Source organism: Cimex lectularius, unplaced genomic scaffold, assembly GCF_000648675.2.
Source record: "Cimex lectularius strain Harlan isolate CLEC.00 unplaced genomic scaffold, Clec_2.1 scaffold229, whole genome shotgun sequence".
NCBI lineage: Eukaryota > Metazoa > Arthropoda > Insecta > Hemiptera > Cimicidae > Cimex > Cimex lectularius.
In genome coordinates, this window is record NW_019392783.1 from 439056 (window position 1) to 455137 (window position 16082).

The 16082-nt window shown below is 35.7% G+C and overlaps 1 protein-coding gene across 11 annotated transcripts in view; it reads right to left on the reverse strand.

Moving 5' to 3' along the window:
* LOC106669519 (dystrophin, isoforms A/C/F/G/H-like) overlaps positions 1–16082 on the reverse strand; it is a 328247-nt gene that overhangs the window by 23485 nt on the left and 288680 nt on the right. For all 11 annotated transcript variants that reach the window (XM_024227801.1, XM_024227799.1, XM_024227800.1 and 8 more), the window contains 4 exons: positions 14635–14807; positions 8832–8976; positions 8256–8379; positions 4440–4600 (listed from right to left, as the gene is read on the reverse strand). In XM_024227801.1, coding sequence (XP_024083569.1) covers positions 4440–4600; positions 8256–8379; positions 8832–8976; positions 14635–14807 — 603 coding nt within the window. The remainder of the gene's footprint in view (positions 1–4439; positions 4601–8255; positions 8380–8831; positions 8977–14634; positions 14808–16082) is intronic.

Here is a 16082-nt window from a genome sequence, read left to right on the forward strand (position 1 = left end):
TTCAGAAATACCTGTAAAGATAAAGAAAAGGATAACTACCTGCAATATTCAACTGTTACAACAAATGCAGCAACTTCGGAATTTATTATTTTGACAAAAACATTGGTAAACACAATAATTCCGAACTGAAGACAAAAACCAGTAAGAATTAATTGTAATATTTGGTAGTATTACAAATAAAGCAAGTTCAGAATTAATTATTACGATAAAGAAGATAATTAATAATTATTACGACATATCCAATTAAGAAATGATTAATATGACAAAGACAACAAAGGCACAGCTGCTAAGTAATAGACTTTTACAACAAATGCAGCAACTACAGAACTGATTATTACTATAAAGATAAAACTAATTCAGAAATAACCAGAATGCGCTATTTCATCATATACAGTATCTTCAGAATTGATTATTACGACAAAGCTATACAAATTAAAAACTGAATATTACAACAACAACTAAAACAACGAAGGAATGCTGCATAATTTATTAATACATTAACTTCCGAATCGATTATTACGACAAGCCATACTAATTCAAAACTGAATATTACAACAACAACTAAAACAACGAAGGAATACTGTATAATTTATTAATAGATTAACTTCCGAATTGATTATTACGACAAAGCCATACTAATTCAAAATTGAATATTACAACAACAACTAAAACAACGAAGGAATACTGTATAATTTATTGATAGATTAACTTCCGAATTGATTATTACGACAAAGCCATACTAATTCAATGAATATTACAACAACAACTAAAACAACGAAGGAATACTGTATAAATTATTAATACATCAACTTCCTAATTGATTATTACGACAAAGCCATACTAATTCAAAACTGAATATTACAACTAAAACAACGAAGGAATACTATATAATTTATTAATACATTAACTTCAGAATTGATTATTACGACAAATACTTAGTTTATAATTGACTATTTCATTTAATTTACAACTGAATTTTACGACAAAGAAAACGAACTAACAACCACTGTATAATTTACTATTACAAGAAATATAGCAGCTTCTACATTTATTGTTAGGATAAAGACTTGACTAATTCAGAAATGATTGTTGCAAAAAGAATCGCAGAAATAACTGCTATTACAAGAAATCACAGAAAACTTCAGAATTGATTTTTACGACAAAACTATAACTAATTTAGAACTAAATATTTCGACAAAGACAACTAAAAAATATACTACTATATAATTTATAATTATAACAAATACATTAACTTCTGAAATGATTATTATGACAAAAACATAAACAACTAATTCACAACCGAATATTACAAAAACAAGTAAGTATTATTTCTAGTATTTTACTAATTAAAAAAATACAACAATTAAATTTGATCATTTTAGAGAAATGTATCATAATTAGTTACAATTAATCCGTCACAGACTGTGACAACAGCACAATATCACAAAAACGACAAAAATATCAGGAGATGTACTACGACAAAGACTTCCGTTCACTATTAGGACAAAATCAAAAATTTACTATTACAACTATCATAAAACTTACTTCACTAATTTCGTGGTCCGCTTGACCAATTTATACATGACAATTAATTAAGGTTTTTAGTTGAGATGAAAAAAAGTTAATGGCACGAGAGGGATTCGAACCCACGACCTTCGGCTAGATACGCCGCTGCTCTACCACCTGAGCTATCGTGACCTCGATCCACTCGGACATCAACTCCCCATCTCAACCCCACTGAGAATCCAAACCGATTACACGACATTTGAAAAATGACAAAAGGAGGGAAACCTCATATGCGTATCTAGCCGAAGGTCGGGGGTTCGTATCCCTCTCTTGCCATTAACTTTTTTTCATCTCAAAGAAAAACCTTAATTAATTGTCATAAAACTTACTGTTACAATAAATACAACAACTTCTGAATCGATAATTAAACCAAAAGCATTAACTGTTCAGAAAGACCATTATGACAAAAAATGGATAAAAAAACTATTTATCATGTTGGCTTTAAAAATACAGTCAAATCAGCTTTGATTATGCAGGAAAATCATAAATACTTCAGAAACAAGAGATAATTGATAACCAAGTTTTGATTGACTGCTCAAAAAGAAAAAAAAACAGTAGTAGCAGGAGTTATATTACGACAAATGCACTACTTGTGTTGACTATTAGGACAAAGGCAAAAAGAAAAACTATAAAATTTACTGTTACAATAAATACAGTATTTTCAGTGATAGGGTAAAGAATAATTTCAAATGAGTACAAAAAAGAAGTGTAACTATGAAATGTGATAAAATGTCAAGAACAAATGAAATTATAATTTATGCAATATTTTGTTATTTTGTGTCTGAACATGACCTATATGTAATCAAAATCATGCGTATTGAAAAGCTAAGATGATGGATCTTAATTAAATGGGAATCACCAAACGCTGACACTTTACCGTTTTTGTCAAATATGTAGCCGAGAGATTGGCAGTATAGATCGCTTTTAACAGTGAGAAAAATTGTAAAAGTGCCATTGTTCAAGAAGGAATAAAATCAAGCAACCCCACTACTCTATTGCTAATTCCTTTTTAAAAGAGTGTAGAAACACAAGCAGACATATCTAAAAAATTTACTATTAGTGCAAAGATACAAATGATACTGTTCGTAGTGATGGAAAAACACAACTGACTCTTGCGAGAAAGGCTTACTAGCGGTGAATTGACTGTTCGTACAAAGACATCAATTTCATTGACTATTACGACAATGTCTACGAAAATGAAAAACCCAATTCAATTTGATTTAATAACTGGTTTAATTTTCGTTACTACAAAGCAATTACCATAACACTCTTTCAACAAAGAGTTTTTCTGTTTTTTTTCTTTCAACAAAGAGTATCTAAAATTGACTATTACGACAAATATACAAATGATACTGTTCGTAGTTATGGAAAAGCACAACTAACTATTGGGAGATTTACAGTGAATCGACTGTTCCTACGATGCCATCAATGTCATTGACTATTACGACAATGAGCAGGAAAATCAAAAACCCAACTCAATTTGATTTAATAACAGGTTTAATTGCCGTTACCACAAAGCCATTACCATAACACTTTTATTAACAAAGACCCATATCTACAAAATTGATTGTTCCTACAAAGACATAATTTCATTGACTATTACGACAATGACTAGGAAAATCTAAAACCCGACTCAATTTGATTTAATAACTGGTTAATTATCGTTAATACGAAGCAATTACTATAGCATCCTCATCTATAAAGACCGTATCTACAAAATTGACTATTACTTCAAAGATACAATGATACCGTTCGTAGTTATGGAAAACACAACTAACTGTTGGTAGAAAAGTTTACTACCAGTGAAACGACTGTTCCTACCAAGCCATCAATTTCATTGACTATTACGACAATGAGCAGGAAAATCAAAAACCAACTCAATTTGATTTAATAACAGGTTTAATTGCCGTTACCACAAAGCCATTACCATAACACTCTTATTAACAAAGACCCACATCTACAAAATTGACTGTTACTACAAAGACATAATTTCATTGACTAATACGACAATGACCACGAAAATCCATAACTCAACTCAATTTGAACATTGATAGAGACAATAAAAACACAATTGACTATTTCATAAAACATTTAATAATTTTCTTCAATTTTAATTTCTTTTTAAATAAACAAAGTATATATTTCAAAACCATGCCTATTGAAAAGGTAAGATGATGGACCTTAATTAAATAGGAATAACTAAACGTTGACACTTTTCCGTTTTTGTCAAATATACAGCCGAGAGGTTGCGCAATATAGATTGCTTTTAACAATGAGAAAAACTGAAAAATTGCCATTGTTCAAGAAGGAATGAAAGCAAGCAATACCACTCACTCTACTGCTAATTCCTGTTTAAAAGAGCTTTCCAGTTTGTGAAAGACGCTATGCAGAGCCGTGTTGCGGGGAGTTGATTTCAACGACCACCATCGATTTCCTCCGTTGGTAAAACTAGGCACAGGAACAATTTAATCTAGCTAAACGAAATTAAATTCGGATTTTAAATTGACAAAGTTTTTTTTCCTCAAGGGGAAAAAATCAAATAAATCAATTGAAACACGCCCCGTAGAGGAGGACTTAACAAAGTATTTTCTGCACGCGGAATTTCGTTTACTACTTGCGAGGGAAAGGGGGTTCAAGTGCTCTGGGTGGTCGGGTAAATGGAATTGAAGCCCCTTTTTCCACCCGCTCCGCAGTCCGGAGGCGTCGCGCTAAATTTTAATCGCACAAAGGAACCAAGACGTTGAATCAAACATCAGCAGTTATACAATTTCAAAAAGAATCCTTCAAGAATGAGAAATTATATTAAACTTAGGGTTTATTTGGCGTGTTTTGTTTTTTGTCAGAGATTAACCTAGATTCGAAGTTGCACTTACGGTCAGTGTGTCATCGAGGGTGTCATGCCATCTAGCAGATCTGTCGATGAGGGCGTTCCATTTTTCTGACAATTTATTCACTTCCCTTCTTATACAGCGTGTCAGCTCTCGAGCCTGCTGTTCAGCCGTCCTGTACCCACGTGAATCGTCACCACCTCCGACTGAAACAATAAAAATATTCAGAAATTAACGATGATTTATTAATAAAAAAAAGAACAATCGTTAAATTCTATAAACAAATAACTATAATAGAGTAAGTTTAGTGTGAAAATGTTTAATTACATTAAACTTTTTAAGCTGGTTCTTCTCCATTAAGAAGGTAAATATACTTTTATAGCAGGAGAACCACATGGGCCATTAGGTTTCAAGTGGTTCACTTTAAATGCTCTGCCTTAGATGTCCCAAGCAGGAACTTGAAGTAACAATGCAACCCCCTCTCGTACAATCTCTTTTCCATTATCCCGGACCACCAAAGAATCCAGATGTTCAATGTATTTCCAAGAAGACGAATGTCTCAATTCACCAGGCGAGGTTAATAAATACAAATAAAAACGCCGTGTATCAATTGAGAATGACGGGAAAGTGTGAGAGTTACTGGGCCGAAGTAATATTATATACTGGGCCTTTTAAGTTGCCTGTGTTAATACCACATACCCTGGACCTCTACAAATCACGACATATGTGTTCCTCAGGGGTCAACCCTAGGAACCCCAGAGCCAGAACTTCTCTTTAATAAACTGTCCAATATTCCCATTGTTATAAATCACCCTATAAATTTTAACGGCTTATAAATGCCGATTGCATTTCGCTAAGTTATACCCGACGTTTTCTAATTGATATATTAGCGGAATTGCCACGGTCTCGTGAAAAGGTGACCTGGAATTCGTTGTGTTAAAAGCTAACCGATGTACTGAAAATTAATCTGCCAACTTCCCATTTACCATGAAAGCCGACAAAATTGATCGACAAAAAGTAAACTATTTACCATTATTCAAACTTATTTATTATATTTATTTAATCAACATCAACCCTAGACATTATGAATATGCAGAAACGCGTGATTTCGATCGTTAATCATTTTAGTTGGTTTGCCCTGCCTATTGTTGAATATAATTAATTTAAAACTAATCACCTAACATTTATTATTACTAAAAAAATGAAACTGACAAAAGTTGACAGAAAAACACAATTGACGGTTTACAAAAACACCCATTTCATTGACTATTACAACAATGACCGCGAAAATCGCAAAAACCGTTGTCAATTTGACCATCCAAAGAGGCAAAAAACCACAATTGACTGTTACCTAAACGATTTAATACACCTTTTACATTGACTATTACGACAATGACCAAGAAAATAAAAAACAATATGAATATAGATAGAGCCAATGATAAACACAATTGACTATTTCATAAAAGATTTAATAACTGATTTAACTCTGTTACGAAGACAGAAATGATACTGTTCGTAAATGACAGAAAAACACACCTAAAACGCGACAATGGCTTACTACTGGAGAATTGACTGTTCCTACAAAGACATAATTTCATTGACTATTACGACAATGCCTAAGAAAATGCAAAACAGAACTCAATTTGATTTTATAACTTTTTATTGTGGTTACTGCAAAGCAAAGACTATATCTATATCTATGACCTATCTACAAAGACCCGTATCTATAAAATTGACTATTACTACAATAGTAATATAAAACTAATACTATAAAACAAATATAAAATTAATACTGTTCGTAGATGATAGAAAAATTCAACTGACTATTGACTTACTAAAGACTTACTACCGGCGAATTGACTGTTCCTGTAAATACATAATTACATTGACTATTACGACAATGTCCACGAAAATCCAATACTCAACTCAATTTCATAGAGACAATAAAAAACACAATTGACTATTTCATAAAGCATTTAATAACTAATTTAACTGTCTGTTTCTACAAAACCATTCCATAACACTCTTACCAACAAAAACCCATATCTACAAAGTTGACTATTACTACAAAGTACAAATTATACTGTTTGTAGTTGACAATAAAACACACGACTATTGCAACCAAGGTTGACTACCAGTGGAATCGACTGTTCCTACGAAGCCATCGAATTGCGAAAAAGTTTCATTGAGTATTACGACAATGGCTATGAAAATGAAAAACAACTAAATTTAATTTAATAACTGATGTAATTTTCGCTACTACAAAGCCAGAAACTTAACACTCTTACCAACAAAGACCCATATCTAAAACATTGACTATTACTACAAAGACACATATGGTACTGTTCGTAGATGACAGAAAAACACAGCTGACTATTGAGACAAAAGTTTACTACCGGTGAATTCCTACAAGACATAATTTCATTGATTATTACGACAATGACTACGGAAATCAAAAACCCAACTAAACTTGATCATTACTAAAAAAGATACTGTCAGAAGTCAATATGACAATTTTGACTAAGGTGAAAGATGACAAAGAATCGGTAAATTGTCTGTTACTATCCCAATTTTTTTTCGTAAAAAAGGCATATAATTAATACAAAATCACATGCTGCGTTAAAAACCTAACAGAATCTTGTATGAGTACTACACCAAAAGTATTAACAATCTTTGCATAGTGTTACTGCAAAGACAATGTACCCTACAAAGACATAACGATAGCTAAATTCGCTTTTATACAAAAATATTTTATATTGACTACAAATTAAACAAGGGACACCACAATAAAAAAACTTAACCTTTTCGTAATTTTGTTTGGTGTTTAGTGAGTGTTACGCAATGATTATTTGGAGATCGTGAGGTGCGATCTGGTGTGACGTAGATTTTAGAAAAACATTTCCTTTATCATGCCAACATTTCGATCTTTAGTGAAATCATCTTCAGGGCTCGCTTCAGTCGTGTTGAGAGTGTCTACGACTCACAAGAATGGCACATCTACACGGAAAACAAATACTTTGAGCCCTGAAGATGATTTCAATAAAGATCGAAACGTTGGCATGATAAAGGAAATGTTTTTCTAAAACCTATGTCACACCAGACCGCACCTCACGATCTCCAAATAATCTTTTCGTAATTGGTTATTTTTATAAATACAGCCAAAACTTTTATAATAATATAACGACAAAATTTTATCTCCCGATAAATCAATGAATTATGAAATTCACCGCCACATGGAGAGACCAAACTCTGAATAGGCCTTTAATCTAAAAGAAAACGACAAATTCAATTGAATTTAACTACGAAGGTCTCAGAAAACTTTTAAAGACAAGAAAATCCTAGTATTTTGACTATTCCGATAAAGAGCCAATAAAAAAGGCATAGCCAGTTGTAAGTGGATTATTTTAATAGTATAAATAAAATGGAACCAATAATAGCTAATTATATGTTTTTTGAGAGCAAGGAAATAGTCGAAAAGATATGGAAAATTGTTTTAGAATTTTTTATTTTCTAACGAGTAATGGGTTTTCATTGATTTCGTGATGATGATCATTAAAACAAGCATTCACCTATATGCGTTCGTCATTTTCTAGAACTTTGCCCCTGATTAATCCGGTCCGTTTAGTCTCGTTGTGTATTAACAGGTATTTTTACACTGGAAGTCAGAAATAGTCTTGTTTGCTGTCAGAAATTAGCCTGTGTGCTGCTTTTATCTTCCTTGGTGGAACGTCAAGACCCATGTATGAACTTAATATATTTCAATTGTTATATAAAATATACCTGTTTATCTCTTAAAATAAATATAATGATGCAGTGGAATAGTTTTATTTTGATTTTGAAGTTGAATTAGATTTTTCTCACCTTCGCTGTCGCTAGTGTCCGAAAGTGGAGGTTCGTTGGCGATGTACTGCCGTCCAGAAAGCAGGTTGCTCTCCACAACCGGCCTTTTGTCTTCCAGCTGCCGTCTGAACGCCCTGTGATCGTCCTGTCGTGAAGAAAAAAAAGAGACCAAACACGTCAGCACATCAGAAGTAAATAAGACCGGAAGAAAAGTGAATCTCAAAAAAAAAGTTTAAGTGAGTGATTTAACATTTAACCGCGGCAGAGAAACGGGCAACATTTAGGCCGGGATATATTTTAATAAAGGCCGCGGTTGACATTAAAGGGAGCTTAGTAACAGAGGGTGGTCGGGCAAAAAGATGTAAACTTATTATTGCACTTAAGTAAGAGTTACGAGATAGGTTTATCAGGGTATCTCGAATACGTTGCCTGAATTAGGGCACTTCTAGAGGAAAAAAAGTTTATAAAAGCAGCTTAAAGCCTTGGATTTAGTATAAAAGGGACTATTAAATTAAATCAAACTCACATTTCTTTTTCAAGCAACTTGAATGTGGGTTTTTTGAAAACAATTTTTATATATATATATAAGCCTCTTACTTGTTGTTTGATGAGAGAATTGGTGTCAGCTTGTATCGTAGTCAGACTTGACAGCTCTGTATCCTTCCTTATCACCCATTCGATCAGTTCTCTCAACGAGAGTAGAAGAGCGTTCCAATGTTCCGTATTGCTCTCCAGGCGGTTCCTTAAAAGAAAAACACATTATTTAAACTTTATTTGTAATTCCATTATATTTCATGGTCCGACTGGCCAAATAACTTCTTTCAATTAATTAATCTTTATGTAAGGTATTGGTTGAAATGAAAAAATCAGGCACGAGCGGGATTCGAACCTAGGACCTTCGGCTCAATACGCAGCTGCCATAGCACTTGAGCTATCGTGACATGGATCCACTCTGACATCAACATCCCGTCTCAACCTACCTTTCGAACCAGAACGGGAAGAATGGGCCAAAGGAACACTACTAAAGGCAAATTCCTACTGGTATACTGATGGCTCCAAAACCGACAAGGGTACGGGAGCTGAGGTCTTTGGAGTGAACCCAAAGACCGAACTGACGGTAAACCTAGGTAAGTTTTCCAGTCCGAAATCATAGAGGTTGAACCATGTGCCAGAGAAATAAAAAGGCTAGGAATACATTCCCGGAAGATAGACATTTTCTCTGATAGCCAGGCAGCTCTCAGGGCCTTAGCCTCATGTGAGGATAAGGCACAGAGTGTTTGAAAATGGAGGCGCTGACGGAAGTCAGCCGCACTAATGACCTGACCCTGGCATGGGTTCCTGGACATTCGGGTCATAGAGGCAATGAAAAGGTGGACATGTTGGCCAAAACGGGAGCCCACATGCACTCTATGGGCCGAGAACCCTACTGCGGTCTAGCAGCCTCCCACAAAAGAGGATACATCTTAAAACGGATCCTTAATGAGTCAAAAACCTGATGGAACATTACCGCAGGTATGAGGCGCGCGAAGAGATTCAAAGAAGGACCATCCGCAAAACTGACAAAAGAACTACTGGAAGGCAACCGCAACCGAACCAGGATTTTAGTTGGACTCCTGATGGGACAAAGGATTCCCACTCGGGGTCGCAATGTCATAATATAACATTGAGGTTCTTTAACGTGCGCACATAACCGATCAGGCCTTATCACACGTTTAGATTCTCAAGTTAGCAGCGACTCACCTCCGAGCGCGGAAAATCTACTTCTTTCGCGAGGTTCGGTGTAGAAGCCCACACATCCTACAGCAAACTGTCGACATGCCGACTTCTCCCGCTCGCCCCTTCCGAGGGGGTGGGTTAAGATTGTGCACTCAACCAGTGCCGCGAGTAATGGGTTACGAAAAAGTGGCCGATATGCCGGATAAGGCCGCGGTTTCGATTTTAGTGGAATCCTTAATCACCCCGTAGAGGTGTACCGTGCCTACGGTAAAGGACCCCAAGGGTCTCCACCGACAAGCACCCTCCCCCGTCCACCATTCCTCAGGCATTCGAGGGACGCCGGCAGCATAGTCATAACTCCTCGTTGGCTATACGCCCTCGGCAATCCGATCCGTCCGATTCCCACGAGGTCGGGAGGTAATTCGGAGGTCATGCGCAAGTACTACGGTCCACGGCCACGAATGAAACACAGCCTTTTCTCTAGGTACGCGCCGGGGGTCTCACCACTGAGCCACTGCGAGTCCTTACCCATGCAGCTGGGCTTGAACCTGGAACTAAAATACGCTGCCCCTTGCTAACGGGACACTGCCACTTAAGAAAGCACACGCACCGAATAGGAGTACAGACAGAAGAAACACTGTGCAGATACTGCCAGGAAGAGGAGACGACCGCAGAACACATTTTATGTTTCTGTGAAGGTCTAAGTAGGTGCAGGTTTTTGCAACTAGAAGAAGATAAACCACAAGTAAGATCCTACCCAAAGAACCGCTGGCGAAGCTGTGGAGGGTGGTTAATAACCTGACGCTGGTCAGTAAATTAACAGAGGAGCACAATAGAACTATTTAGGTCGAGGTGCAGTAGGCCTTGTGGACGCCTCTCTTATCCCTATCCCTAATTTTCGAAATTTCCCTCCTTTTTTCAAATGTCGTGCAATCAGGATACTATTTTCGCCGAAAAATGTATTTATTTATTTGTAATTGTTTTTTATTTGTAATTTATTTGTAAGCCGGTGGTACGTTGTTTCAGGGAGAATTCAATGGAAAATCCTACGAGATAATTACTGAAGGGATCCTTCTTAGAAAAAGCTCACCGTAGAACCTGATTACGGAGTAATTGAGGTCGGACTAAACCATGCGATTTTCGGTTTGTCCCCGTTTCACGTTTTGTTTCATTTTATTTGTTTATTGCTACTTTCTCTTGAAAAATTTAAAAAAAGACAACTTAGGTATTTGTACGAATACGATCAGTACGAACATAATAATATTGTTAGGATCCATTTTTTGATGGGTAATTTTCACAATCATACAAGACAAAAGGCGCAAATTATCAGCCAGATAATAATTAAAAACCTAATGGTTTAAATCGTGTAGAAATGAGTAAAACAAGCTAAAAAGAAATGCCATTTTCCTGTTTTATTATTGGTCGTATTTTTGATGGTCAAATTTGTAGGATCTATCTATTGAGCCTGGAATAAAACGTTCAAAACCCATGGAAAAATACACCAGTATATTCCAAGCAGAGGTTCATACAACTGAAAGATAATTTAAACTGAAAAAAGGTACAAAAAATAGAATATAGGTATCATATCGGCCAAGCAGCCATCAAAGCCCAAGTTCAAACTTCATTAGCTCAAAGATGGTGATGAAATGCAAGACCAAACTGAACAAATTAGGTATGCAAAAGTCAGCCTTTGCTGGGTCCCAGGACGTGTGGGAGTAGAAGGCAACGAGAAATTGGATGCCCTTGCAAGAAGAGGGGCTCCTATACCTCTGATAAGACCCGAGACCTTCTATAGAATAGGATTCCACACTATTAATGTGCACCTCAGACAGAAGGATAAAAAGAAACTGAAGGTACAATGGAACTCACTGAACACAAACAATCCAAGAACCTAACAAACCTTGTAAAGAAAGAGGTAACAGAATGTATTAAAAGAAGTAGGGAAAAATTGCGAATCCTAACACATTCTTAACAGGACACTGTAAACTAAATGGACATCTGAAGAAGATTGGCAATTGGCACAAAAATACAGAGACTTGCATGCATGTGCATAACGGGAGCAATGAGAACATGTCCCACAGTTATTATGGAAAAAGTACTGGGATTAATCCCCCTACACCACATGGTAATAAAGACCGCACAGAAAACTATCATTAATTTTACCAAAGAGAAACCTCCAACAGGAATAAAACTAAAATGGAGAGATAGCAACAAAATAATGAAAGACCATCCGATACTCATGGCTCCAAGAGACGTCATGAACTGTTTTTGTTTGAATTTAATCAAAACTTCCAAAAAATCTAGGTACCAAAAAATAATGGGAACGAGAGGGAAACACCTCTTTTAAGAATGGCACCATCCTTTGGTACACAGATGGATCTAGAATATAAGAAGGTTTAGGGGCAGGAGTATTCGGTCTTTGAACCAAATACTCAGAACGCATGGGAAAATGCACCAGTATCTTCCAAGCTGAGATTCACGCAATCGAGAGATGTACTAAACTCAACCGGAATAAAGGGTACAAAAACAAGAACATACCTATCATGTCTGATAGCCAAGCAGCCATCAAAGACCTAAGCTCAAATATCATTAGTTCCAAGATGGTGCTGAACTGCAAAACCAAATGAAACATATTAGGTACGCATAACAAGGTCAGCCTCTGCTGGGTCTAGTACACATGGGAGTAGAAGGCAACGAGCAGACACCCTCGCAAGGAAAGGAGCTGCTGCAGCGCTGATAGGACCCGAACCCTTCTGTGGCATAGGAACCCACACTATTAATTAGTATCTCAGACAGAAGGACAAAAAAGAAAATGAAGGAACAATGGAATTCACTCATTGGACACAGGTAATCCAAGAATCTCTTAACAAATTTCGGAAGAAAAGAAACTATCGAATGTGTCAAAGGAAGCAGGAATAAACTGCGAATCCTAATAGGATTCTTAACAGGACACTGCAAGCTAAATGGACACTTAAAGAAGCATAGGCAGAGGAGACACCAACACATCTACTAACAAACTGTGGTGCTACACTTGCCCGCAGGAAGAAGTGTTTAGGGTCATATAACCTAAACGAAGAAGTGATTCAACCTCTGAAGCCGGGCCTACTAATCAAGTTCCTTGATGAACTAGGACTTAACTGTGTGCTTTAAGCACAAAACGGGGATACAATTGCTTTTAAAGGCGCAGAATGATACGCACCCCGAGTAGTACATCTATCTTATCTTGAAGATCTAGAAAAAATAATTTAATGGTTTTTAGTTTTAATAATATCTAAGTATTTGTTAATAACAAATCACATTAGAAAACACGTGTAATAATTATAGAAGAAAATCTCACTAGAAATGATATGCTGATTAACCGCGTAATATTAGCTAATGGGAATCGAGTAATGGCCGTGGGGATAATTTCATATAACACCTCTTGAGCTGAGGGCAAATCCTTGTATTAGGGGGTGGATAAACTGGATAATATATGGTTATCCTTTGTTAAACTTAAAAACGATAAATTCCACACACGAAAAAAAAAAACAATTTCAAACAAGATCAAATTTTAGAGTGTGAAATATAAAAGATTTTCACTGTGATCCCAATTCCAATTGAAACGAAAGCGGGATGTTACGGACCGGACGATATATCAGCGACCAGGTGGGCCTAACTGGCCATAAGAAAGAAAAGCACTGAGTTAAGTTACTGAGACGAAAATTATTTTTAAAGTAGAACAACAAAGAACAATGGTTTTGGATTATAGAAAAGTTGTACAATTTCTAGGTGACTCTTTTTGATAAAAAAAATTGACAACCGAGCAGTAAAACCCCAACACTAAATAAAGTGTAATTTAGCAACTTACCTTGAACAAAACCAATATCAAATTTGAGTCTAAAATTTCTAGCATTGTATAAAGTCATTTTTTCACATTCTACATATTTGTATAATTTAAACCATGTTTTTAAATACCAGGCCCTGAAGATGATCTCAATAAAGATCGAAACTTTGGCACGATAAAGAAAATATTTTTCTAAAACCTGTCACACCAGATCGCATCTCACGATCTCCAAATAATCAAAAAATGATTATAAAATGAAGACAATATTGACGAGTTATTTACCCTTGGAAATAAATTTAGGAAAATAAACCTATTATCGAAATTTACTGTTAATCCAATAAGAAGACGATTTCCTTCCGTCGGCTTTAACCCAATAGAACCGAGGTATACCACGAACAGCCATTTTCGTACCCCGATTTAAATAATTAGAAATCAATAATTTCCGGTTTTGGACCGTTCGCTGGCGTAATAATACAATCGGAATTTTACGTATCATCAGGATTTTATGCCTGGGAAACTAGTTTGGTTTATATTCGAAAGGTTATCGATGCCTTGAAGGTACTGGGTTCAATTCCAGTAGTTTTCTTTAAAAAATTTCCAAGGCTATTTGTTGTGTCTAATTAACATGTACTAGTTTTATATGTTTCTCTTTTTCACCGTCCTTAGGTTGCTTATTTTTAGTTTAATTCAAAAGAGGATTTTCAAATTCGGGAAATGTTTCATTGCAGCCAGAGAGAGTCTGGGTCAGCAAAGATGGGAAGAGTAGTACAGATATAGAGCCAGTGACGTCACAATATCGATTCGGATTAATTATGAGGGAGGGTAGTACGGAGGGCGAGAGGTCAAAAGTTTCAACCTCACCTGATGGCCATGGACTTGTTCTTCAGGTGGTTCCACCTTTGGTTCATCTCGTCCAAACGCCTCTGGAGCATGACGGCGTCGTCCTGGGACGTCAAGCTGCCCAGGAGTTTTCTTCCGGTTCCATTGAGTGAGCTGAACACCTCTTTGTGGCTCTCGATCTCGCTCTGGACATCCTGGAACAACAAAAATATTTACAATAATATAAAATTTTTAACACAGTTACCTACTCTTCTCGTGTTTGGATTAATATCCAAAACGGCCCGGAATCGGAAACCACGAAAAACGCCCATTTTTATAATTTCAATATTTTCAAAAGTGACTAATAAAAATCTATCTAAAACGGAGGCTGAGTTGTGACTGGCATGAGACAAACTGAAATACCGTAGTGATAACCCCTGAGTTTATCTCCAGCCAGCATTATCCTATCGGAGTCTGTATTAATACTAATACGTTATCGTAAGACCAATTTATTAAAGAAATAAACAGTTGAATGAATCCAAGCCTTATAATAAAACACAAAAATGTACAAATGACGAAGAAAAAAGTACAAGCACCAAGCGCTACTAAGATGTTTATCTTTATATGAGACTACGTTTTATCTTTGATTTATTACTGTATCAAATCAAAGTCTGAGAAATATTCTTATCAAGAAAAGAAGTAGAAGTTTGATAGCGTAAATAAACTTTTATAACTATTTCACGTAACTCGTCATTTATTTTGTAATTATTCATAAAATGACGTTTCAAAACTGCCCAACCGACAATCCGGCGCATTTCAATGATTAAACAGGATTAGAAAGGCCGTGAGAGATTGGCCGGGTAACACTGTTAAGAATCCCTTGGGAGGAAACAAAGTAAATCGGATTTAATTGCACTCAGGACGAAATAATCCTTAATCTGTGAAGATGCAGGACGATCCGGAAGGATTCACTCGACCAACGTGACGGTCAGGATAAACGTACCATTTATTAAAGGAACGGAAGAAGGAAAAACCTTCATTGATTAAAAGTACTAGTTTCAGAATCTATAATGATTCCTAAAGGGATGCTTAAGTATTACTGGAAATAACTCAGACCTTCCCATTAGAAGGGGTTTCAATCTTGATCAAAGGCTCAAATGAGTTTTATACAATGGTAAACTATAATCTACGTGCATAAATTTTACAAAGGTTTTATAATAAGAAAGAAAACTTATTTTTTATTTTATGTTTATACATAAATTTAAACCGATAAGACTGACATTTTGTAGATTTATCGACCAACTTATGCATATAATGTTCTCTTGGTTGTCAAGGATATAGTAAAAAAAAAAATTTATTCTTCGTCTAGCATTCGGAACTTGATTGTACCTTCAGGGCTCTTAAAAATGATATATATCAGATTTTAATTTTGGCCAATTCAACATCAAATTAGAAACAAGAAAAAGACACATTTTTGTACTTACTGATTT